We start from the raw sequence: 23,647 nt of genomic DNA, 5'->3' as shown, positions 1-23,647 counted from the left end.
CTATATTACAAATCACTGGCTATTTAAGAGGCAGAATTCGATGATAGATTTCTTTGATCACGTTATTTAACATGCTCAGGGATCAATGTTGAAATTCTGTGCCTCAGTTCACAGTTTCATGTGTGTATTTTACTCCTCCTTTCAGTTTACATATGCAATGAATCATGTTCAGCTCACAAACTTAACACAGCAATGGATACTATGTCCCTAAAGTCACAAGTTGTTCAATATTTGGCAACAAATATTTAGATGTCCAGGACAAGTCAATGAACAACGGAATCAGATAACACTTTAGTTTCTATACTGAGTGGACTGATACAGGTTGTTCATTCTTCGTAAAATAAAAATGATGACAAAGTGATACGTCAGGGAGCCATTTCAGAGATATGTCCTGATGAAACATTATTTTCATGGGAAGATGTTTTTGTTAATGAAAAAAAAACATAATTTCTGCTACAATAAGTATGCAAAGCACGATCAACATACACCAATATACAGTAGCTTCACTTTTGCCTGATCCCTTCCCTGATCTCAATGAGGTTTCAGGTCAGGTAGGGCACTTTTGAGCTCCAGTAGTTAAATATTAACTAGTCACTACCCTGTTTCTGAGAGTGGAGGTCTGTGTCAAAGCATTGGGACGTGTGGGGTCCAGAGTCTCATGCAGGCTTTGTTAAGATTTCTTCAGCCACATTTAAAATGGGTGGAATTCCAGCAACTTTACTCCTCAGCCTCTTCCTCAGCTCGGTTCTTCAGGGCATGTGTAAAGATGGTAAGATGAAATTATGATGGAGAGATATCGAGATATTCCTGTCTGCAAATGAAACATTGACATGTTTTTCACCTCACAGATAAAATGCACAAAGCGGTACACATGCTAAGACTACTCAAATGGTGGCCTTGATATTTACTCTAAGGTCTTGTTTTGTTGTTAGTATTTATTGACACCAAAAGAGCCTCTGAGGTTTTCATCAGAGCAAGGCGAGCAAATACCTTTCTTGAGGAGGTGAAGCCTGGTAACCTGGAGCGTGAGTGTCTGGAAGAGATATGTGATCATGAGGAAGCCCGTGAAGTGTTTGAAAAACCTCAGCCAACGGTGAGACTGGTGAAGACCACAGATTTCAGTGTTTAAAACTTTGTAATGTAATGTTTATCCGAGTAATGTTTATCCGAGTACAGATAACAATGTTGAGGAACTAATTATTTTTCCTTTCCATTTAGAAACAATTTTGGTGGAAATACCAGGGTAAGATGTCATTGTTTAAATTGGTCTCATCAGTCAACATGCTTAGTTAGATTTTTGTCTAAATAGGATCTATTTCTAGCCTGGCTAGCGCCACCACTTCTCAATGAGACGTGGTCTGGGAACCAAACGTTCATTTTCTCGTATTTGAAAAAAATGCCCAGATCCGTTTATTGGGTGCCACGGATGTCTATCAAATGCGTCTGTGCATAGCTCATCATCGTCTTGCTTTCCCCCCTGTTCTGTGATTGGTTCCCTATCTCAGGCGAAAATTTGCTCCATGGTCTCCAGGCTGCCTTAGCAGCGTGAATCAAATCGCGCGCAAGGCAGCATGGGAACACCCAGGCTAATCTATTTCTAGATGAATAAATAGGATCAGCTGAACTAGGGACAAAGTACAACTATGTTCACAGACCACCAGAACACAATTTTATTGATTAATCGTGTTAAATTGAAAATTATTTAGAACCTCCATATCCCATTTCATATTTAAAATATGATCAGACAACAAATATTACTGTTAAATAAATACATGTAAATGTAGACCACAAATATGTCGAATCACTGAGGATGTGCTTGGCTATTTTACAGGCTGCAATGGCCTGACATTGCCCAGAGATCCAACATCTATAAAGACTCTCAGATCATGCTTGGATGGTAAATCACTGTTTTTGATTATTTTTGCCATCAAGTTATTATCAGTCCTAATCAGTTGTCTACACAATAGTGTTGAAATTCTAAATGAAATGTATGTGCAGCATCCGGCGACTGTTCGTATGAAAAAGGAGAAACGTACAGTGCAGCGGTGTCCACCACCTCCAGTGGAAAGGCATGCCAGTACTGGAGCAGCAACTTTCCACACAGAATCACGTATGAACTAAACTCTTACTGCATTATCAACTTAATTGCTCATTCTTCAGTGAGACTGTTTATTTGTGTTTGAGCAATAGGCCTATTACTAATTTCTCTCTGAATAATGTGAATTGCATCATCACATTGATGGCTTATTATCATGGTACCCTTGTATTTCTACCAAATCTGTAGAGAATTCAACACATCCCTGGATGATTCATTGAAAGAGAACTACTGCCGAAATCCAGATCAAAGTCCTGATGGACCTTGGTGCTTCACTCGTGATCCCACAGTCAGAAGAGAGAGCTGTGCTATTCCAAACTGTGGTAATTGTTCATAAAATATGAGTTTCATGTTTTTCAATGGGAAACCAAAATAATGGTGGATCATGTGTTCATATTTGCTATGAAAGACAAGGATAGAGAACAAGAAAGCAGCTCAAAAAGAAATTATGACTTGATTTATGATAATTCTGAACCACACACATATTAAAAATGAAAACACAATGCATTTAGGGCCTTCCATGTACATGTTCCTGATTTTGTTGTTGTTTTTTTGTCATCAGACGGACCATTTGTTGCTGTACCTCCCCCTACAAAAGTCACTGTGACTATCGATTACTCCAGTTCAACAAACTGTCTAACTGACAATGGCAAAGACTATAAAGGAACCCTGTCTGTCACTATGAAGGGTTTCACATGTTTGCCCTGGAATTCCCCTAAAGCTAAAAAGAAGGCTTCAGGAGTGGAGTTTCTCCCCAATGTTGTACTGGACGCCAACTACTGCAGAAATCCAGATAATGACACAGAAGGGCCATGGTGCTTTGTAGATTACCCCAATGTCACCATGGACTATTGTGACCTGGACTTGTGTGGTAAGAAGATGGCCAAGAGGGACAATGCAGTGCTTGTCTTGTTTGCCTCAATATTCTCAAGACTGTAACCTTGAGGCCTTTTGGTTGTTTAAAATCCACTTCTTTGTAAATTATTACAGGCATGATTTTTGTGTTCCCTATTCAACTGCATTTTAACTCAATATGATTAAGGATACTAGATTAAGTCATACTGCCACGCCATTATCATTGTTTTTATTATTATTATTTGCATTTTTGTTTTTCTCTTGTCAGAGGATCCACTAGATAGTGAAGTAAGTGTTGAGCAAGTTCGCCAGCGAACTGTGAGACCTGGTCCTAAAAAGGATTTCTTCAGTCCCCGGAGTTTTGGCAATGGGGAGCAGGGTAAGTAAGAGTGAACATATTTGCTAGGCAAGCTGGTCATCACCTTTTTCTAAACAGGTCACATCTCAGATGTAGATAACCCATGCATATAGCACCCCTTCATTATTATTGGGACCCTGGCAAAGATAAATAGAAAGTGCAATAATAAATGAATCTTTTCTTGCATTAGCTTAAAGCGTAACTCTCGCCAAAATGCATCCTAGAGTGTTTTTGTGAATGTACCCGAGTCAAAAGCATAATTACGTCCGAAGCTTATGTATTCTTATTTTAGAAATGATTCTTGGTATAACTTATTGTGTATAGAACAGAGGTTCTGAATTTTTTGGTTCCAAGGATCCCCTGTGTGAAAGAAAATATTCCGAGGACCCCCTCATGATTATAGAAAGCATATGCCATTTGTATTCTCTGAAGTTGTGGCCAGGTTCACTATCCTGTGTTTTTGCCAAGTGTGAACTTGATCTGTCTTTTGTCAACTTTAGATTTTGCATCACTTGACAACATGGTCTGATTCAAACATACTCTATATTCATCAGCTAACTAGTTGTCAAATAACCATAAGCAGCTGTAGGAATGGTTCTTAGTTAACTGATTCAAGATAAATGTTAATATGGATGGACACAATCGAATTGGTGAAAAGGGTTATCATCTGTAGATATGCATTTTAAAAATGATAAACTACAACTTCAGCTATGGGTTGCACCCCCATTGTAATGAAGGGAGAGAGCAGTGACCCCACCCGGTCTTGAACCTGGGTCTCTAAACCTGCAGCTTGACCCATTGGTCAGAGCGCATACTCAATTGACCCGTTGGTCAAAGCGCATACTCAATTGACCCGTTGGTCAGAGCGCATACTCAATTGACCCGTTGGTCAGAGCGCACACTAGCATCCCTCGCGCAACCACCAGCCCTACTTCTCCCATCCCAGGGTGCCCCACACACAAGTGCTTCACCCATCTCTGGGGTCCCTCACACAAGGGTCAACCTATCCTGGGGGTCCCTCATATGGCTCATACACTGGGCAAGCTTCCGATGACCTCACGGCAAGCCATCCCACTTCTGACACCATATGTAGCGAAGGGAGAGAGCAGTGACCCCATCCGGTCTTGAACCCGGGTCTCCGGGGCACTAAACCTGCAGCTTGACCGCAACGCCAAAGAGCCAGGCCCAGAGCGCATACTCAACTGTAGTGACATCACTCCGTCACACCCATGTCCCGGTCCCCAGACCCCACTTTGAGAACCACTGGTATAGAATACAGTTGTATTAATGTATATCCTTCTTCCTGTCTTCACAGTGTGTGGAGAGCGCCCAATGTTTGAGAAAGCAGGTCAAACAGATTCAAAAGAAAAGGAATTATTTGACTCTTATCGTAAACAGAGAATTGTGAAAGGGGAAGATGCAGAGCTTGGAAGCGCCCCATGGTAAAGAGCAAATACCACTAATCTGATGTATATAGCAATCTGATCTCACATATTTGTACCCCTTTTTTGTCACTGAACCTTTTTTGAAAATGAAATTGTCACCTGTACTTGTGATAGGCAGGTGATGCTGTACAAGCGTAGTCCCCAGGAGCTGCTGTGTGGGGCTAGTTTGATCAGCGATGAGTGGGTCCTCACTGCTGCCCACTGTATCCTCTACCCTCCATGGAACAAGAACTTCACCATTAATGACATACTTGTTCGGCTTGGCAAATACTCTCGCTCAAAGTGAGTATGTGATTGCCACCATTGTTTTATTTATATATATATATATATATATATGAATGTAATCATATGTCTATTTTTTGGACAAATCTTAGGTTTGAGAGAGGGATTGAGAAGATTGTGGCCCTAGATAAAATTATTGTCCATCCTAAATACAACTGGAAGGAGAACCTTAATCGTGACATTGCTCTCCTGCATATGAGGAGGCCCATAGAATTTTCAGCTCATATCCATCCAATTTGCCTACCCACCAGGCAGGTGGCTAAAGAGTAAGTCAAATCTTTAATTTATGGAAAAACAGTAGTATTTAAAATCAAACACAATTGAGACACACTGTCATATATGCTGATAATGAAAAAGAATTGTCTCTCTCTCTCTCTCTTGTTCTATAGTTTGATGATGGTTGGATTTCTGGGTCGTGTAACAGGTTGGGGGAACCTCTTTGAGACATGGTCTTCTTCTCCAAAAGCAATCCCTTCAGTCCTTCAGCAAGTCCAGCTGCCCATTGTCGAGCAAGAAACCTGTCGGAAATCTACCTCAATTCGTATTACAGACAACATGTTTTGTGCTGGTAAGGGGTTGCCCTTAAATCTGTGCTAAATCCAGATAATGGTACTATATTTACAGTATGTGTTATGTATTGTAAATCGGTTCATTTTTGTTTTAGAAATATATATTATAGTGTTTTTCATTTCCTAGATCATGCCATTAGCATTGACTTTATTAAGTTCTCGACATTACACACGTTACACTAGTCTGCAGTTCTTTTTACTTCCAGTTGAGTTAATATTCATTTGATGATGTAACGTGTTCATCTAGCGAATGACATTAACTGTTCAAGTTTTTTCCTCTATTCAAGTTCTGAGACTTTTTCTTGTACATATTATTTATATACAAAAAACAACAGCAGTCAGACAACTGCACAACGGTTATTTGTCATTTTATATGTAGAGTTGGCCAATTTTGTTTTAAAAGAATAGAGAAACAGAAACTCATAGATGGGCATATGGTAAGGAGATATGGTAACCCTCTGCCTTAAAAATCAGCAGTACATTGGACTAGACTTGGACTAGTGAACAGACACACTTACAAACAGACATACCTGATTACCACACATTCTTCCTCCTACCGGGGGAATAGCATTAGGAATATATGCCCATGTGTGTACATGTGGGGTGACATTTGCATGGTGGTGATGTTTCTTGGTGTTTTAAGCCCCCAAGGTTGTCTTCAAGGCAGCGCTGCCTGGAAGGCGCTAGGGTTAGGTTTAGGATTAGGTGCCTTTAAGTCGGCAGTGGCAGCGCTGCCTGGAAGACGACGTTGGGGGCTTAACACACTATTGAGCGGTGGTGATATACTGCTTGGAATATACTTGTTGAATGGAATGGAGCAATCAAATGATTTCTTTTTTGAAATTTTAGGATTCCAACCAGAGGAAAACAAAAGTGGTGATGCTTGTGAAGGGGACAGTGGCGGTCCCTTTGTCATGAAGGTAGACTATATCATAAACTTTTATTCTTATTTCTAGAATGAAAAACAAGTCTTGTGTTGTGTGCATGATTACATATAGGCCACTCATTTGCTGTATTGTGTTTTTTTAATATTTATTCATCAATAAAGAATAGTTTCTTTTTGGCTTTTGTCCTCTTCAGAGTCCTACAGATAATCGCTGGTATCAGATTGGTATTGTGTCTTGGGGTGAAGGCTGTGACCGAGATGGAAAATATGGATTCTACACTCATCTTTTCCGCATGAGAAGGTGGATGAGGAAGGTCATTGAGGATACAGATGACGATGATGAATAATGGAGTGTTTTTTCCCATTGTGAGATGTGTTCCCATTTTTATCCAGTTTGACTTAAATATGTCAAAGTGAGAATAATAGCTTGACCTGTTGTGTTATCAATTCCCATTGCTACCCTGAGTGAAGATGCCATCTATGGAACATCTACAAGCCCTTACTGGGAATTGAATAAAAAATATTGAAAGAAATAACTCAGTTGGTTCACAATGATTTCCAGTCCTGCATGTGGAAGGATTTCCCATCATAACAATTACAGGTTGCCATATTATCTCGTAAACATAATATTTCTGATAAAAGTCACACCATTTCTGGCTCCAGCCATGGCGCAACTGGCTGGGGCACCTGCACCATACACCGGTGACCTGGGTTCGATTCCCGCCCCGTGGTCCTTTCCGGATCTCACCCCGACTCTCTCTCCCACTCACTTCCTGTCATTCTCCACTATCTTGTTGCATTAGGCATAAAAGCCCAAAAAATATACTTAAAAAAAAAAAAAAAGTCACACCATTTCTGAGAATTCCCATAGCAAATTCAGTCACCGTTGTGCATAACAATAACAAGACACTCTTGTGAGATTCTGGTGGGACTGCTGTAGTATAACATATAAGGAGACAAATGTTTTATTCCAGCCATTGAGGAAAGCTGTGAACAAACATGTATCTCAAATTACTTATCCTGGCTTGACCTAGTCACATGTAGCCTACTCATCCTGACTTGGTGTGTAAAGCTAGGATGCCCTGCCCAAGCATAGGACTCTAGACTCATAGGAATCTATGTCTAGTGAAATCGAAGATGATTGACAAACAAATACAGATCATTCCATATCAGTTCAATCAGCCTTGACACCATGGTCTCAGATTTCTGCTCATTATTTGTCAAAACAGTTCCCCATGTCTTATGACTATTATACAAAAATGTCAGCCTGTTATCATGTTGTTTTACAATGGTATTTGGTATCAAGTTGTTTGTCTGTCAATCGAGAGATTTGCTCTCATTTTAACTGTTGTAAATTGAACGCACAATTTAGTAAAACGTACACACAATTTACTAAATCGTGTGCACGATTTACTAAACTGAGAGCACAATTTAGTAAAATGAGCGCACATTCTCTCAATACACAAAAATATCTTGCAATGACACCTCCTGGCTCCGTATGAATGCGCGTATGAAGCCAAAAAGTATCGACTGGCTTAGTAATGAAGGTAAATGGCATTATAGCTATTTTAGTCTTAACATGAACTAACCTAGTGCACATTTTATTAAAGTGAATTTATTAATATAAATCTGTATCTGAACTTTTATCTAGACTAGCTCTTGTGAAGTATGAACTTGCCAGAGCAGACCTTAAATTGACAGTGGTCAAATGTGCCCGGAAGGCATTTGTCTAATTTCTTGACTGCTGTCAAATTACTGCTCAGATTTTCTATAATATTCAAGTCTGTACAGTGGCGATTCTAGACATTTTTAACAAGGGTGGCCCTAGTGGGGCACTGATTAATTCAAGGGTGGCATGAGGCAAAACATCCAGATAAATAGAAACAGGCTCAAGATGTTAAATTAGCACAAATACATTAGGAAAACCATGCACCAAACACCATATCATCAATTGAAGGACAAAGACCATACCCTCACATATTGTAAAATGTCTTTGTATTTGAATAAAATGCAAATACAAATAAACAAACATATTAAATCTAAGTTGTCTATCAATGGGTCATGCTGAGCTAAAACAAATTCCATCATAGGGACATTAAAACATATTTTATTATATTATATGGCTATCTATGGCCATCTATTTTTGTAGCTGAAATAATTTGACCTGCTTTTTTTGTCTGAGCTGGCAAAGAGCTATAACAAAGTAATCCAAAATCAACAAACACCTCTCAAGTAAATGCTTAAAATATTTTTGTATGAAACAGGAGTGAAACACCAATTAAAGACTAACCTTAATCTAATCATAACGTTACATTCATAATGCTACAGACCCTAAGGCTCAATCCCATTTGTCATTCTTCCCCTTCTCCTAGCCTACCCTTGTCCCTCGAAACAGAGTGGCAATACATAGGGGTGAGAATATTGCCCTTGGATATATAGGACACCATGCACTATAGGGGACAACTGGGACGATCAAAACATGTTTTAATTACACATAATTTACAAAGAGACCACACCGAAAGTTAATATTTTGTCACTAGCAATAACTTACATCTGTCTTTTGTCAAATACAGTGGCCTGTGAACCTCCGATTTTCAAACCTTGATTAAGACAGGATTATCATTAAACGCTTTTACAAAAGTAGGCCCACAGTTAACACTTAGCCTAATGACCTAGCAAATGTTGGCTGGGCAGGCTAGGTAGCCTACAATAAGCAGGTAGGAAAATTAGTCTAGGATGCGATAGGTAAATAGATATCTTTGCGTGTTAGCACAAGCCTGTAGGCCTAAACTCACATGCTAAAAACAATAAGTCATGTATAATGGCAAGCGTGTTTGCCACTTTCCTAAGTCTGTCTGACACTTCAAACTAACGCTGCAAATGCGTCAAGAAAGGTCCCGCCTTAGACCGTCATAATGGTCAATCGTAGACTAGGATTTCGGGGTGGCACCTGGGGTGGCCAATCGAATTTCAAGGATGGCCTGTGCCACCCAAAGCCACCCCTCTGGTTCCGCCCCTGAGTCTGTACACTTTCAAATTGTCACTTACTGTCAATTTTCTTGTACATTTAATACCATTTATGTAACTTTTCTTTTTTATTCTGTTAACAATACATTGTTTTACACCTGTCAGTTCATAGTCGTGATGGAAATATATGCACCCGAGGCAGTTATAAAGTTTCTTCACCTGGCTAAACAGCAGTGATTCACTTTGAGTAGGCAAGATTGTAGTTTTACAATGTAATAGAGGCAATCAAAAAGAAAATGAAGCTCCTTGCATGACCCACTCCAAATTATTTTTCTCTGATACAATAAACACGTTGAGCTTGGTCAGAAATGTGGCAATACTTTCACACAAGTGATGGCACCCCTGTCGTGAAACATAGGCTACCTAGCCTACCTTGTCAGTAGATATAACTCTTTGGAGATTTTTCACCTCAACACAATTTTCGACTGGGGGGGCAAGTCAGGAGAAATGTGCCATTTTCAACAGCAGAGTAAATATAGATAGATAGATAGATACTTTATTGATCCCCAGGGGAAATGCAAGGCTCTAGAGGGAGCTCTACAGTCGCCAAAAATATAAACCTGCACAATGTAGCCTACCTTTAAACGCTCTTCACAGAGCAATACATCTTATTTGGAACATTTGTGCAGTTTCTTCATTCCGACTTAAAAGCCTGAACACACCAAAGTCGACATCCTTTGCCACTACGAAATACGGACCTTCGGAGGGCACGTGAAGGCAGCATGCGCGCTGTATTTGGACAATGGTTAGTGATTGGTTCTTTAATACAGTGACCGCCTACTCGTTACCGGATGTTTGTGACACAGTGGATGTCAAAAAAGAAAGAAAAAAGAAGTGGGAAGTCACTGACGAGATAGCCCTATCACCGGAAATAAGGTAAACTGCGGAGTTGTACACACCTAAAAAGATACAACCGTTTTTATAACGAATACTAAACAAACGTCTAAAATACCCAAATCCGTAGAGTTGATATCAGACAGATAGCTGTTTAACGTCTTTTTACGTTGGCTAGAACAGCCACGATAACCACTGCAAGCTAGCTTTCAAGCTAACTCGGCTTGCTCATTACATGAACGTAATTAACAGACTAATATCAGTCAACATTATCATATGACTTTTCATAACTATGTGAGCGCAAATGTATTTTGGCATCTAAGTTACTTATATGCGACCACGGCAATGTAGGATTCGTTAGATGGGTATGGGTAACAGTTGGCGCTTCTTGTTGGCTGCAGTGAACCAGCCAAGCAGGGTCAGCTTTAGCTCATTAAGATTGACTGTCGTTAACGTTACTGTTTATTTCCTTCATTATCCTGCTCGACGAGATGCCAGTTCTGGTGCCTTTTGATAGCTTAGTTAGCTGTCATCATATAGCTAACTCTTTCAGCGGACAAAAGGGCTCAAGAAAATGGCTATGACTGAGCGACGCTCATTTCAATACTCTGTCATTAAAGAAAAATTTCGTATGTGATTAGCATCACGCTCTTGTATTGCATCCTGGTGTCATTAACGTCACATGCATAACGTTGTCATTGAATAGGGAACGAAAGGAAAATAAATAGCATTATGATTTTTCACGGACCCCATGCGACCAGCTGTGGTCTTAACATTGGATTTGTGATGATACGGCAAATTGACATATGCTGACTGTTTTAATTAACCCGTTTGCACAAGGTCCATTCTCATTCCTTTAAACTCGCAAGTCAATGCTGTCGTGATCACTAGGCATAGGAGTAGTCGACTTTGTTTTTTTAGACGGAGAATGGCGATCTTATTAACATTATACCTTTTGGCCAGTATAGGCTAATCCAAACATGGATATTTGCGAAATTACAATTGTTGCAAGCATATACTTTATACAAATGGTTGCAAGCATACACACGCTAGGCCTACTATTCGCCTTTTCAAATGTTGTGATGACATAATATTGGTGCATTGCTTGTGAAAAAGTAGCCTAGGTACCGCAAACATTAAAAAGTGCATACAGCATCTTGTACCAAGAGTAGTGTAGGCCTACCAGAATAGCTATTCTATAGAATCTGCACTCCAGTCACCCTGGATATGTTCTTTACTATGACTGTACAGTTGTTGGTTTTTTCTCATTAAATATGTGTTAGGATATCTGCGTAGGATATTCACTGAAAATAACCTCGGATTGTGTCGCATTTTAGAATCCTGCCTTAATCCTTTTCTGTCGCATGGTCAGCGACTTCTACAGAATGACTGTGATATTTCAAGAAACGGAATGTCACAGCAGATGTAATTTATCAAGCGGTCTATTAGGCCTACTTGTGGCATCAGATCGGATTACATAAAGGCGACTTACAGATTTTCTCCACTTTAGTTTTAATGTAGCATGAAAGTGTAGGCCTATTTTAATTTTTTAAGCGTTGTCATTTTCAACCAGATTTAGAGTTTGCCAAGCTTTCTTCACTAATCAAAATGTTCTATGATGTGGGAGCAGGAACCCTGTATTGGAAATTTCTTGGTTGGATTGTCTAGAGTGGCGAGTCTTCTTGCACACATAGTCTATGTTGGGTTTGTCTGCATTTTTTATATGTAGGGTTCAAGCAGGGACCAAGAGTCTGTAGCCCTAGCCTGGCTAACACCAGACACCTGTCATTAATGTTCAGTTTCCGACAAAGGCTTTAAACATGGATACATATGTTGTTTAATACTGACACCATTAGTACAGCCGTTGGTCTTCATTTGCAAAAGTCCCTCAGTTGTGTTCATAGGTTGTGCTCCTCTGTCCATCATTGTATAAAGCCTGTCCCATACTGGATAAACAGTTTTGATTGGGTCTTGAGGTTTCTGATTTGGAAATCATTTTCAGTGAGAGGGAGCATATCCAGTGTACTCTCAGATTCACCTGTTTTCCTTGGCTAGCCCTGTGGTTTTGAAGTCATGGTTCAGTTAAATTTCGGTACAGTAAGCCTGTAGGGAATGCTTACCTAAAATTCACTTACAAAATTGCTGATGCGCAACGGGAATAGTGTTTTGAAAGGTGTCAACGTTTTTTGACGTAAACTGACGTATGGTCCACCACTTCATTATGTTTGTGTGGGGACTCAAATTTGAAACATGGTCCACAAGCACAAAAAACCTGCTGTTGATTACCATTAGACTGCATTTAGTACACATCTATATTGAACCTAACGTCCTGTACCTAAATGGTTCGGTACGAATATGTGTACCTTTACACCCCTAATGTGTAGCCTACACCTTAAATCAGACTTTGTTTAGTTGATAAAACTATTGACAGAAAATTCCTTTTCCTCTGTGGCAGGGCACTGATAGAGAAGGAATCTGTTGCAAGTGCTACACAGTGACAGCCAGAGGACCGCCATGTCCTCTGCCTCAGAAATTCTGGTCGACTTCCAGGATGACCTTGCTGTAGATGACACCCCCAGCACTGCCTTAGACCATCTTAAGTTGTCACCCATGGAAGACAAGCAGTGGCCTTCCGATGACCTGGCCAGCATGAGCAAGTCTGGTAAGAGCCTTGGAGGGTGGAGAGAATGGGGTTTCTATGCACCTTTTCCAGTTTAGGCTACATTGATAATAATAGTTATAGTGGTATAACAGTACTTTATTGAATACTAGGATAGCAAATGTCTGTCACATAAATACAACTTTTTGCTCTCAGCATAGCTTTGTCAAAATGCGAGAGTATTGAATTAACCACAGAAAAGAGATCTTCCCATTTCAAAGCTGTTACAGAGAACTGGATCTATTTTGGTCCCAGAATACATTGGTTAAAAAGCATGATTGCATTCTCTCTCTCTCTCTCTCTCTCTCTCTCTCTCTCTCTCTCTCTCTCTCTCTCTCTCTCTCTCTCTCTCTCTGTGTGTGTGCATATGCTGGGCTTAGCCTCAGAGGAATGCACCATGGTAATGTCAAAGAGTCCCCTTGCTATTCTCTTCAATGCTTTTTGTAAGACAAATTCCTGCAAATGCTGCATACATCAAATTAGCCTACTGCATACAAATTACATTGCAAATCACTGCCACGGTGGATGTCTGTTGTGCAGGCCTATTTTTAAAAAAAAAAATCCAACCCTCAGTCTCTTTAAGGGAGGGTGGCTACCATGATATGAAATGCAGTGACATCCGTTTCAGTGAGGCATGTTGTTCTGTTAAGGCATCAAGGCATGTCTTACTGCTTTATGGCTACACTGGAGGAAACAGCAGTGCGTGAAATTCAGCATTGGAGCTGCAAGAGATTATTGGTGTGAATGATTGCATATAGTTGTATGGAAGCCTGAAGGGCACTTTGCGCCAGTGACTAATGGTGTGCGTTTGCTCAGCTCAGCGCACTCCCTCCCTCAGTGATGCTGACAGCTAGATTTCAGCACGTAGTAATCACACTTTGTCACGAGTTTTCTCGGTTATAGTAGATGCAGTGAGATTTTTTTAGAAAGAGCCTAGTTATATCACAATCTTGCAGCAATTCTTTTTAGTCACTACATTTTGCTGACTGAAATTAAATGGGAACAGTGAGGGTATTTAACAGAAAATGTCATAGTTATGAAAACATAGAAGGCATTCTACTGACCTACAATAGTTTTCATTGGTATATTTGAAATAACTGTTTTGCCACATTCTTTCCTTTCTTCCTATTTTCAGAAACAGATATGAAACATTTGGGTCAGGGTTCTCATTTGGCTTGGGATGACCCTTACTATGACATTGCTCGACACCAAATCGTTGAGGTGGCCGGTGAGTTCTATCCTTAGTTGTAGACTGCTGTATTACAATGTGCCGTTTGATGCACTCACTTAGTGCTGCAAATGATTTCTTTGGTACAAGTGGGTAAATGGCCTATTTAGGCCAGGGTGGTTAGGTTCTGGTCCAGAGATGGGTAATGTTTCCTCCATGGTTGTGCTGGACATGATTGTTCTGTTGCATTTGTTACACAGACAGAAACATATTTCAGTGTTTATGAAACTGCTATAATTAAGAAAACAGTTCTTTGCAGGATAATTGCACACAGTTATGTCAAATGTTGGTGTGTGTTTTGTGAAAATCTGCTGTCTGCTTTCTTAAATTACATGATCGATTAGACATGGCAAACTTGGTCAGAATAAAACAAATTTTACTATCCACAATTTGTCAGTACGAAACCATCCTCTGGTAATGTGTGGCTTTGCCTACATACCTGCTCTGTGACAGTAGCCTATGACAGCTGCAGTGAGGGGTTGCGAAATTCCTTTTTGTCTGAAGTTTTCTTTAAAAAACAAATGGCATTATATCCAGTAGCCCCTAGAGGCAAAATTGGCATTGATAGAGAAATGTCTGTGCAAACTCAAATCTTTACTTGCGCCTCTAATAATGCTGTACCCTTTTGAAATGGACATTCTGCTGTCATGGACCTTCTTCTGCCTTTTGGGTTGACGCTCCTACAGTATGTGACATTTAGCTCATTGGCATTTACAGTAAACACAAGCAGAGTAGGGAAATATCTTGAGCCCATACAGCCTAAAAGTAATAACCAGAAGGGCACTCGGGCAGTGTGCACCTCGCACAACATTATTTAAAGTGACTAGATCTGTAGAGTCACCTTGAGTGGGATCTGCTCCCAAATGTGATGGGCTCTTCCCACAGGCACAGGCTACCTTTCCACCAAGTTTAAGACAAATTGTGCTGTTTGATTGTGCGACATAATTCTGCTTGCAGACAGACAAACTTCACAGAAAACATGACCCCCTTGGCAGAGATAAACCAGTCAGTTGTGAGAATACAATATTCAAGTTGAATACAATTTAAATTTATTGAAACCCATTTCAGTGCCCAAAATGTAAGAATCGCTAGCCTATGTGACCCCACCCAAATAGCACAACCTCTCAATACATTATAGCCTTTAAAAAGGCAGACAAAAGTGGTTTCTAACAATAAAACATCTGTGTATAACTTTCCTTGAGGTGTGGATTTTGTGCACCTTTTATGAAACATTGTGTAAGGTAAATGTTTGTAGATCACCATGGGTGAATGATGATCAGTTATTTAAAACACATCTTCCAGTTTCTACTAATGAGGAGATTGCTAGTGAAATTATGCGTTTAATGATTAAAGCTATATTTTCCTACTTTTCATCTTATGCTAATCCCATGACTTTTTGTGTTAGGGGATGACAACTTTGGCAGAAAGGTCATAGTGTTCAGTGCCTGCCGGATGCCTCCACACCACCAACTGGACCATCAGAAGTTGCTGATGTAGGTTATAGTCAGTTAGCCTCTTTAAGTCCAAGTTCACCACAGTTCTCATCTTAGTTGGACTATAATGTGCATGTAGTTGTAACTAACTTTAATATGAACAGCCTCAGATATGTTGATCTTTTGCTGACTGCAGGTACCTGAAGCACACTTTGGACCAATATGTGGAGAGTGATTACACCCTCATCTATTTCCACCATGGTCTCACCAGCGAGAACAAGCCTTCCCTCAGCTGGCTCAGGGATGCCTACCGGGAATTTGACAGAAAGTGAGTACATATAAACCTTTGAAAAACCTTTTAGATGTTTCTCACCTGGGTCACCATATGTCTACTTAGTCATCTATGGCATTGGAATTTTGACACAAATTATTTTCTGCTCACTTAAGATACAAGAAGAACATCAAATCCCTGGTCATAGTGCACCCCACCATGTTTGTTAGAACACTCCTCATCTTATTTAAACCTCTAATTAGGTAAGTACCTCTGCACACAATTTTCCTGCAGTGCCTAAATCTGTGATTGTCATTTTTTTATGTTGAGTTAATGCATGTTGGTTTCGAAAACACATACTTTTCAATTAACCTTTGAATTGTTAACTTGTCTGTGTTTTGCTGATGTCTGTTGTGTTTGCTTTTCAGCTTCAAGTTTGGACGCAAGATTAGTTACATCAACTACCTGAGTGAGCTAGATGAATTATTGAAGTGTGAGCAGCTCGTCATTCCATCCCGAGTGAGAGAGTAAGAGCTTTGTGTCTTCTTATAAATCTTTGAATTATGTCAAATTACTATGTTGATATGTTTGTTTCATCTACCTCCACTTCCACAGGATAGATGTATAAAAAATGTATATATCCATGTATGTTTGTTTGTGCAACAACTTTATTTGAACAAAATGATTGGATTGTTACCTCATATAATGCCTCTTGGTTTGCAGATATGATGCAAAGATCCGGCAGGCTTTGAAGCCTTCTGCACAGGTCCCAAAGTCTCCTCCACGCAGTCCACCTCTGCCTAATCAGCAGTTTGGAGTTCCCCTGTCCACGTATGTGCTCTCAGCTCCATCTAACATCATCACTGACTACACACATCATTATATTTATATATTCAATTATTATGGATCATTATTTATGGTATGCATATTAGGCCTGGGATACACTTTGCCAGCTGTCAGTCATCGGTGAGTGTTGGCTGGCAGTGTGTCCTGTACAGTATGTTTGGACTAGTTGGACTACCTAGGAGTCATACATAACCTAAATTCAGTTACATGCACAAGAATGACGTATTAGCTGATAGTTTGTTAAGAAGCAATAAGTGCGAGATTATAGCAGGCGTCATGACAACAGCTCAAAATCGTGAATCCTGTAATAGGGTCTTCACGACTACTGATTTGTACTAATTGACAAGTATTTCATAGTAGCAGTCGATTAGTCATTATGTACTGGTGCAGTGCTGGTGCTAACATTACTGCTAGTGCTAGCTGTTGGCAGCAGATCTTTCATCTTTACATGGTCATTCATAGCAGACGTGTACTTTAATACAGCTGTCGGCAACTTACATGTCACTGTGGAACAGGTCTGACCAGTAATGTCTCGCGATGTTGCGGTGTATTTTGTAGACAAACATTGACTTGGCTAGAAGTCATTCGCACCAGTGCACCTAAATATTTTTTTGCACTTGCACGGCATTTATTTTTACTCGCATGTGCATTCACAAACAATAATAAATGATCAGGCACACCAACAAAACACCTTCAATTGCCATCAAATAGCGTACTGCTGGTATAGAGAGTTATTTCCTTTCAACTGCAGAGTCTGTTGGCTGTGGTCTTTTTGTCAGAGATGTAGTTGATGTGAGGTGACACTATAGTTAATAATAATAATAATAATAATAATAATAATAATAATAATAATAATAATAAATAATAATAATAAACTATGAACACAAGTTGTTGAACAGGACTCTTTTTTGTTTGTACAAGTATTTTGCATTGCTTGGTCTACCTGAAATGTTTTGGTGATTTTTTGTTGTTGTTGTTTTTAATATTTAGAATTGCAATAGAGCAGCTTATTTAGTAAGTTGTTCTAAATGCAGTTAAATGCAGTTAATGCTTTTGTTCTTTCTTAGGCTCAAACTTAGGTCCGCAGATCCTGAAGGCATTCCATTGGTAATGCGAGATACCATTGAGTTCTTAAAGGAACAAGGTAAGCTTCATTCTCATTATTTTACTCTGCTTGTCGTTTTGTTTCCTTTAATAACTGTATGTGTGGTCTTTGAGAAGGCACTTGAAGAGGCAGTTATTGTAAGTACAGTATACAACACAGAGTTCATTCTTACTCTCATATACCTTATCAGGTCTGGAGATGGAGGGAATATTCCGACGATCTGCTAATGTCACTCTGGTGAAGACTGTTCAAGAGAAATACAACTCTGGTAAGTTGTCTGATTAGGAAGAAGTTCAGGGCTCCCGGTTTGGAACATGTAGGGACAAGAGTCTCCCCATAGCTTAGATTTATTTACCTTAAAACTCCCTAACTTGTGTCAAGCTAACGGTTTCAGAAGATTGTTTTCTGTCATCTATTACTGAATTCCCACTATGGGAACATGCCAAGCTCTCAGAAAACCAAAGGTGATTCAGAGTTGAAGTTGTCAACGCTTAGATGCAAAGTAACTAATATGGCGACTATTGCTGCCAGTATCAACAGACTTGCTTGGAGAAACAGCGCGACATGACTGCATTCATTCAAGCCTCTAGTGCCTATCCAGTCATCTATAGCTAGCACTTCCTTTGCAGTAATTGGTTGTATTGGTTGACTCCAGAGGAATGAGTTTCTGACCTGTGTCATGCTTGAGTTCTAAACTCATGCTGTACTTATAGTAAAATAGAAATCATATTTGTTTATTTGTGTTTTATTTCAAATTATGTGTTATATTTGTTTATATTTATATTTTTCTTGTTTTGCTCTTTTATTAAATAGTTCAGTAATGCTTTGTAATGATTGCTTATACTACATGTTGTGGTCATGTATCAGCAATCATGCCTGTTGCACTTTATTATTACTGTCAGTTTGTTATCGTTGTGTGCACTTCCTTTTGTGCCTTAAGTCCATATTTGTCCTGTCACTTTACTGAGATGGTCCAGTAATGCCTGCAGTGTCCCAAACCTGGACTAGGCTGTGATGGTGGTTGGTTTGTGTGAATGTTTTCAGGTGAGGAAGTAAATTTTGGTCAGATGGAAGATGTGCACTTAGCTGCGGTCATTCTGAAGACATTCCTGAGAGAACTTCCTGAACCCCTGCTCACATACCAGCTGTACAATGACATCATCAACTTCCAAAGCAAGTCATTACCTTTCTCTAACCTACCACATTGTGGCCTGTAGTCAGGATTTACTCAAAAATTAGATCGCACATGTCTGCAAATGCTGTGTTCAAAATCTGTCATCTGTCGTCTATGATCAATTTAACAAATACATTTCAGTTAAAACAATTGGAATTGTCTTACAAAACTGAGATGTTCTCAGAATTTACAATCTTTTGAACAGTAACATTTACCTGTATGTGTTATAACTCGGATGTGTGCTTTATCACCAGATGTTGAAGGCACCTCTCAAGTAGGGACCATCCGAAACTTGCTGGCAATGCTCCCACAAGAGAACTACGCTTCCCTGAAGTACCTCAGCCAGTTTCTAGCTGAGGTAAGTTGCATGAAGGAAACAAATTTTCCATAGTGGCATTATTTTGCCACAAAATATTACATGTGTTTTACCTGTACATACAAGATAGATAGATAGATAGATAGATAGATAGATAGATAAATACTTTATTGATCCCCAAGGGAAAAATTCAAGTACAAGTACCTTTAGCTAGAATTGTTGTCCCTTGATGCTCACCCCTTTTACCGCTCACTATATGAGCATGCTTGTGATCATATTTGATATCAGACTACATCAACATGCTTGTGATCATATTTGATATCAGACTACATCAACATGCTTGCTTTTCCTGTAGGTGTCAGCACGGAGTGATGTGAACAAGATGAACAACGCTAACCTGGCCGTGGTGTTTGGGCCCAATCTGCTATGGGGCCAGGATGCTGCCATGACACTCAGTGCCATCGGACCCATCAACAACTTCACAAGAACCCTATTGGACAACCACCAAGAGGTCTTTTCTGCTTAGAACTTTACCCCACCCCATTCCCCCCTTTACTGGCCCATCTATGCTCTTCCTCTATTAGATCCATCTCAGTGTAGCTTCGATGTGACCCTACTCCCCTTCGTACTCTGTGTTGCCAAATGCATGAGTGTTGTGAGAGGCAGAGGACACACGTAAAACAAAGATTCTAAGGGTAAAAGGACGAGTGGTCGGAGAAGATGAGAAGATGCAGGGAATTTTCACCTTGATCTGGACCAACTCAGCAAATTATTTTTTTGAAATATGAAAGGTCAATAATTTTGGTACTGTAAACATGTGGACAATCAGTTGTAGCCCTTTCCCATTGAACTGCCTCAGCTGTTGAGAGCTGCTGTCCTAGACGATATTACGTTGAAGGTACTGAACATTAGAAGTATAATCAGTTTTGTGGGGTGAATAATTGGGGTGTGAAATTCAGCAAATTATTTCACGTTGAGATGACTTTCATAGGGCTTATTTTTCATTCAGGTATGAAACAGTAGTAATGGATCCTCTGAAGAGACTGAAATGTTAGTCAGGGAATTTGTTTCCGTGTCTTATTTTTGCAATTACGGACAATAATAGCTGATGGTTGTCTCACCTAGATACATAGTTTGCATAAAATTATGTACACATATAAAGCACTAAAATTTAAAAACTTGAATGGTTTTTAAATTTATGAATATATTTTATGATACTTGTGTATACATTGTGTATTGCCTTGATACCTTTTCTTTTTGTGAGCTGTATTGACTGTACAACATGGTAAATCAGTCTGGGGATGTTTGGGTTTGAGATATTTGAAGGTCATGTTATTATCTCTATAGATCATTATAGTCTAATCATCTAGTTATCTTTATAATGCATTTTCCTTTCCAAAACTAATCATGCTAAACAAATCCATCTTCTAGTATTATTTTAATTTCATGTAAGTTATGTTTTTGTTTTGGCCTTACTCGAGGGTCAATATCAATATTTTGTAGCTTATTCATTTTATCCAAATTTAACAACTTTACTGCTTCACAGACTATCGGTTCAGTAACCACAGGGGACCATATTATGACATGGGTTAATGTTAATGATCTGGAAAGTACATGCTGATTTGAGATGCACAAGGGCTGCAGAGCATCAGTAAAAACATTCAAAGATTTATGCTCTGATTAGTCCCACTTGATTAGTCCTACTTCCCACTGCTGTCAAATCCACTTGCAAAGCATGTCTGGGGCTGCTATACTGCCCCTTGTGTATCCAGCTATTTCAAAAGTTCAATATATTTACATATATCTGGATGATATAGGATGGTATATCACATCATCCTCATGACTGTTTGTCCACAAATTAACAAAGTTTTAAGGCCTGTGGCATTGGGCAGCCTGATGGCTCACTGCTTGTACTCTCTTAAAACATTAACTCTACTATTTTTTCTAACAGTAGATGTAGCATGTTTATATAACTACAGACTGTAATGATACTGCCAATCTGTAAAAGCAGTTCGGACCAAAATGACTTTTGATTATAAATGATTTGAATGATGTGAATCCCAAATCTTATATGCATACAGATTAATCAAAGCATTCCAAAAATTGACTTCAGAAAGGGTATATCTTTAGCATCTTTAGCATATCTTAGCATCTACCTGCAAGATGTTTGTTTAGTGCTGATCACCCTCCGTGTCACTCCAGCAAGTTCACCCCTTTGCCCCTTTATATCCACATCATTAATCAGCTTCATCAGCTCTCCAGCCACCATATTGCGAGGCAGTGGTCTAGAATAAACGTGAGCCTGGGAGCACTGGGCCAAGTTTTCCTTGGCCTGTGATATGACTGTGGCACCCTAGAAGATACCTCCTATGTTCCCTACCCAATGCAATAGAGATATTATTGTGCAATCACCATTCTTGTCCTGTGTTTGAACTTGTGCTTTGTTGTGTTGTGGTGTTCTCCAAAGATGTAGATTCCTCCTAACCCCAGTCTGTGAAGGTGTAGTCCTTGCTCCTGGAGCAGAACTGTAGTTTTAGTCAGTGAGGACAAAGATCTCAACATTTATTTAATTGATGGTGTGTTAAGAGTATCTTACCTAAACACTACAGGAACACACAATACCTAAATCCTCTGAGTGTACAAAACACAAGATGTGTGCATCCAGCTTTTGAGATCATTCATATTTCCGTACAAAAGATACATTTTCTTGTGTCAGTCTGTGGATGGAGTGTTTCTATTGCTTGTCAGGCAAAGGCATTTAAAGTGGTTTTCCTCCCTTCAAGTTGTATTTGGAGTTTCACAATCTTTGTCTTCAATAAACTTAGAACAGTGCAAATTGAAAGAGTTTGCATCGTGTTGCACCTTGTCAGGTAGTAGATATTTAAAAAGCCAGATGAACTGTTTTCATTAAAGTGTTGTATGTCTCTTATTCAAGTGAACGTATTGTTTTCAGTGTATGAACTCATGTCTGTACATCAGTGGCTTATGTTGTTTTCTAGCTCATCAACCTTTGTGTGTGTGTGTGCCTTAAAAAGGACAGGACATTATTTTAGCCATCAAAAAAATCAACTGATCCAGTACCGTGGAATTTTGTGCCATTTGGTTTTTTACTGTAATTCCAACACCAATCTGTTTACCTGTGATGTGGACAATTTTCTGCTTGGGGAAAAAAGTGTTTCTTTATGCGAAGATCTTTGTTTGCATCAAGGCTATTCAATTATAATGTTTGGCTTTTGAAATTCTAGTTTTGTACATCATCTGTGGTAAGTGAATTCAAAGATAAATAAACTATAAAAGGTGAAAAACTGATTGTACTTTTTATTACTGACTTTTACCATCTGATTAGCATTATAGATTATAAGACCATTTGCCAGAAGAAATAGAAATACCTTCATAGCATGGCCCAGTTACTTGCTTAATTTATTTCTTACAGAGTATAGATAACTTAAAAAAAATGAACATTGAATTTGAGGGAAGTAGAAGAAAAAACAGTTGTTAGGACTGTGTATGGAGCCCCTGTAAGAACATTTGTCCAGAAATGTGTATGCACACCAGAAACTTACAAGGGTTTTGAGTTTCTGGTAGACATCTGAAACTTTCTGGTGCATACCAAGAATGCTTCGCATATGTCCCTTCAGGAATTTTGTGGCTGTATGATATGATTTTACAGAGAAAATTACTTCAATTTTGATACACAAAACAGATGAAGATCCAGTCAGGCAATGGTAAGAAAACATTAAAACAGTTTTATTTATCATGATGTGAATCAAAGGAGACAGCATGCCTTCACATAAAGATACACCAGCTGCTCTAAAGCAAATAGTCAGGGTTTCAGTATCCTTCCAGGTTGTCAAGAGATGGTGTTAGTTAGTCCATCTTACATGGACCACACTGATTCAGACCCTGATTACTGCTATCCTGGCGAGCAGATAACGCAGGGGCTGCACCCATGCAGAACTGTGACACACTGCAGAAAGAATAGGGACAAAGCCCATGTAGTGTTTCCTTTTCCTAGATAGAAATGAAGTTTCAGCTAACATTGGTAAAATGTTTTCTAATGACATTAATATTATATACTGCTCAAAAAAATTAAGGGAACACCTACAGTTTTCCACAATTGTTAAAACACATTTTTTTCCGTTTCTCCATTCTCAAACTACATTCACAGAATGTCTGACAGTTCTTGCAAAATAAAGCAATCGCTTCAAAAGTTTTACTTGTGCTCAGAACCAAACAGTGTCAGAGTACCGATCTAGTGATTGAA

General features: G+C 39.3%; 2 protein-coding genes across 2 annotated transcripts; both read left to right on the top strand.

Moving 5' to 3' along the window:
* Nucleotides 1-608: 608 nt before the first annotated feature.
* f2 (coagulation factor II (thrombin)) lies at nucleotides 609-7,026 on the top strand. Its single transcript, XM_042061811.1, has 14 exons — nucleotides 609-769; nucleotides 933-1,093; nucleotides 1,219-1,243; nucleotides 1,832-1,897; nucleotides 1,999-2,110; nucleotides 2,285-2,418; nucleotides 2,658-2,966; nucleotides 3,219-3,329; nucleotides 4,624-4,750; nucleotides 4,868-5,035; nucleotides 5,128-5,301; nucleotides 5,425-5,603; nucleotides 6,454-6,524; nucleotides 6,685-7,026. The coding sequence occupies exons 1-14, from the start codon at nucleotides 697-699 to the stop codon at nucleotides 6,835-6,837; spliced, it is 1,863 nt and encodes a 620-aa protein (XP_041917745.1). The 5' UTR covers nucleotides 609-696; the 3' UTR covers nucleotides 6,838-7,026.
* Nucleotides 7,027-10,275: 3,249 nt separating this feature from the next.
* Nucleotides 10,276-22,689, top strand: arhgap1 (Rho GTPase activating protein 1). Its single transcript, XM_042061789.1, has 13 exons — nucleotides 10,276-10,393; nucleotides 12,807-13,013; nucleotides 14,146-14,238; nucleotides 15,644-15,731; nucleotides 15,868-15,999; nucleotides 16,119-16,205; nucleotides 16,371-16,469; nucleotides 16,666-16,773; nucleotides 17,856-17,932; nucleotides 18,084-18,161; nucleotides 18,938-19,066; nucleotides 19,322-19,425; nucleotides 19,739-22,689. Exons 2-13 carry the CDS (start codon nucleotides 12,866-12,868, stop codon nucleotides 19,907-19,909), a joined length of 1,314 nt encoding a protein of 437 aa, XP_041917723.1. The 5' UTR covers nucleotides 10,276-10,393; nucleotides 12,807-12,865; the 3' UTR covers nucleotides 19,910-22,689.
* The last annotated feature ends 958 nt before the right edge of the window (nucleotides 22,690-23,647 follow it).

The sequence above is a fragment of the Alosa sapidissima genome, chromosome 14, assembly GCF_018492685.1.
Source record: "Alosa sapidissima isolate fAloSap1 chromosome 14, fAloSap1.pri, whole genome shotgun sequence".
Taxonomy (NCBI): domain Eukaryota; kingdom Metazoa; phylum Chordata; class Actinopteri; order Clupeiformes; family Clupeidae; genus Alosa; species Alosa sapidissima.
Note: the sequence above shows the minus strand (reverse complement) of the source record. Positions and strands in the feature narration are given on the sequence as shown.

Excerpts from the sequence above, each read along its gene's own strand:
- arhgap1 (XM_042061789.1), top strand. The coding sequence starts at position 12,866 with ATGTCCTCTGCCTCAGAAATTCTGGTCGACTTCCAGGATGACCTTGCT. Across the intron at positions 17,933-18,083 it reads TGAGTTCTTAAAGGAACAAG|GTCTGGAGATGGAGGGAATA; the intron begins GTAAGCTTCATT and ends ATACCTTATCAG. Across the intron at positions 18,162-18,937 it reads TCAAGAGAAATACAACTCTG|GTGAGGAAGTAAATTTTGGT; the intron begins GTAAGTTGTCTG and ends GAATGTTTTCAG.
- f2 (XM_042061811.1), top strand. The coding sequence starts at position 697 with ATGGGTGGAATTCCAGCAACTTTACTCCTCAGCCTCTTCCTCAGCTCG. Across the intron at positions 5,036-5,127 it reads GGCAAATACTCTCGCTCAAA|GTTTGAGAGAGGGATTGAGA; the intron begins GTGAGTATGTGA and ends GACAAATCTTAG. Across the intron at positions 6,525-6,684 it reads GCGGTCCCTTTGTCATGAAG|AGTCCTACAGATAATCGCTG; the intron begins GTAGACTATATC and ends TGTCCTCTTCAG.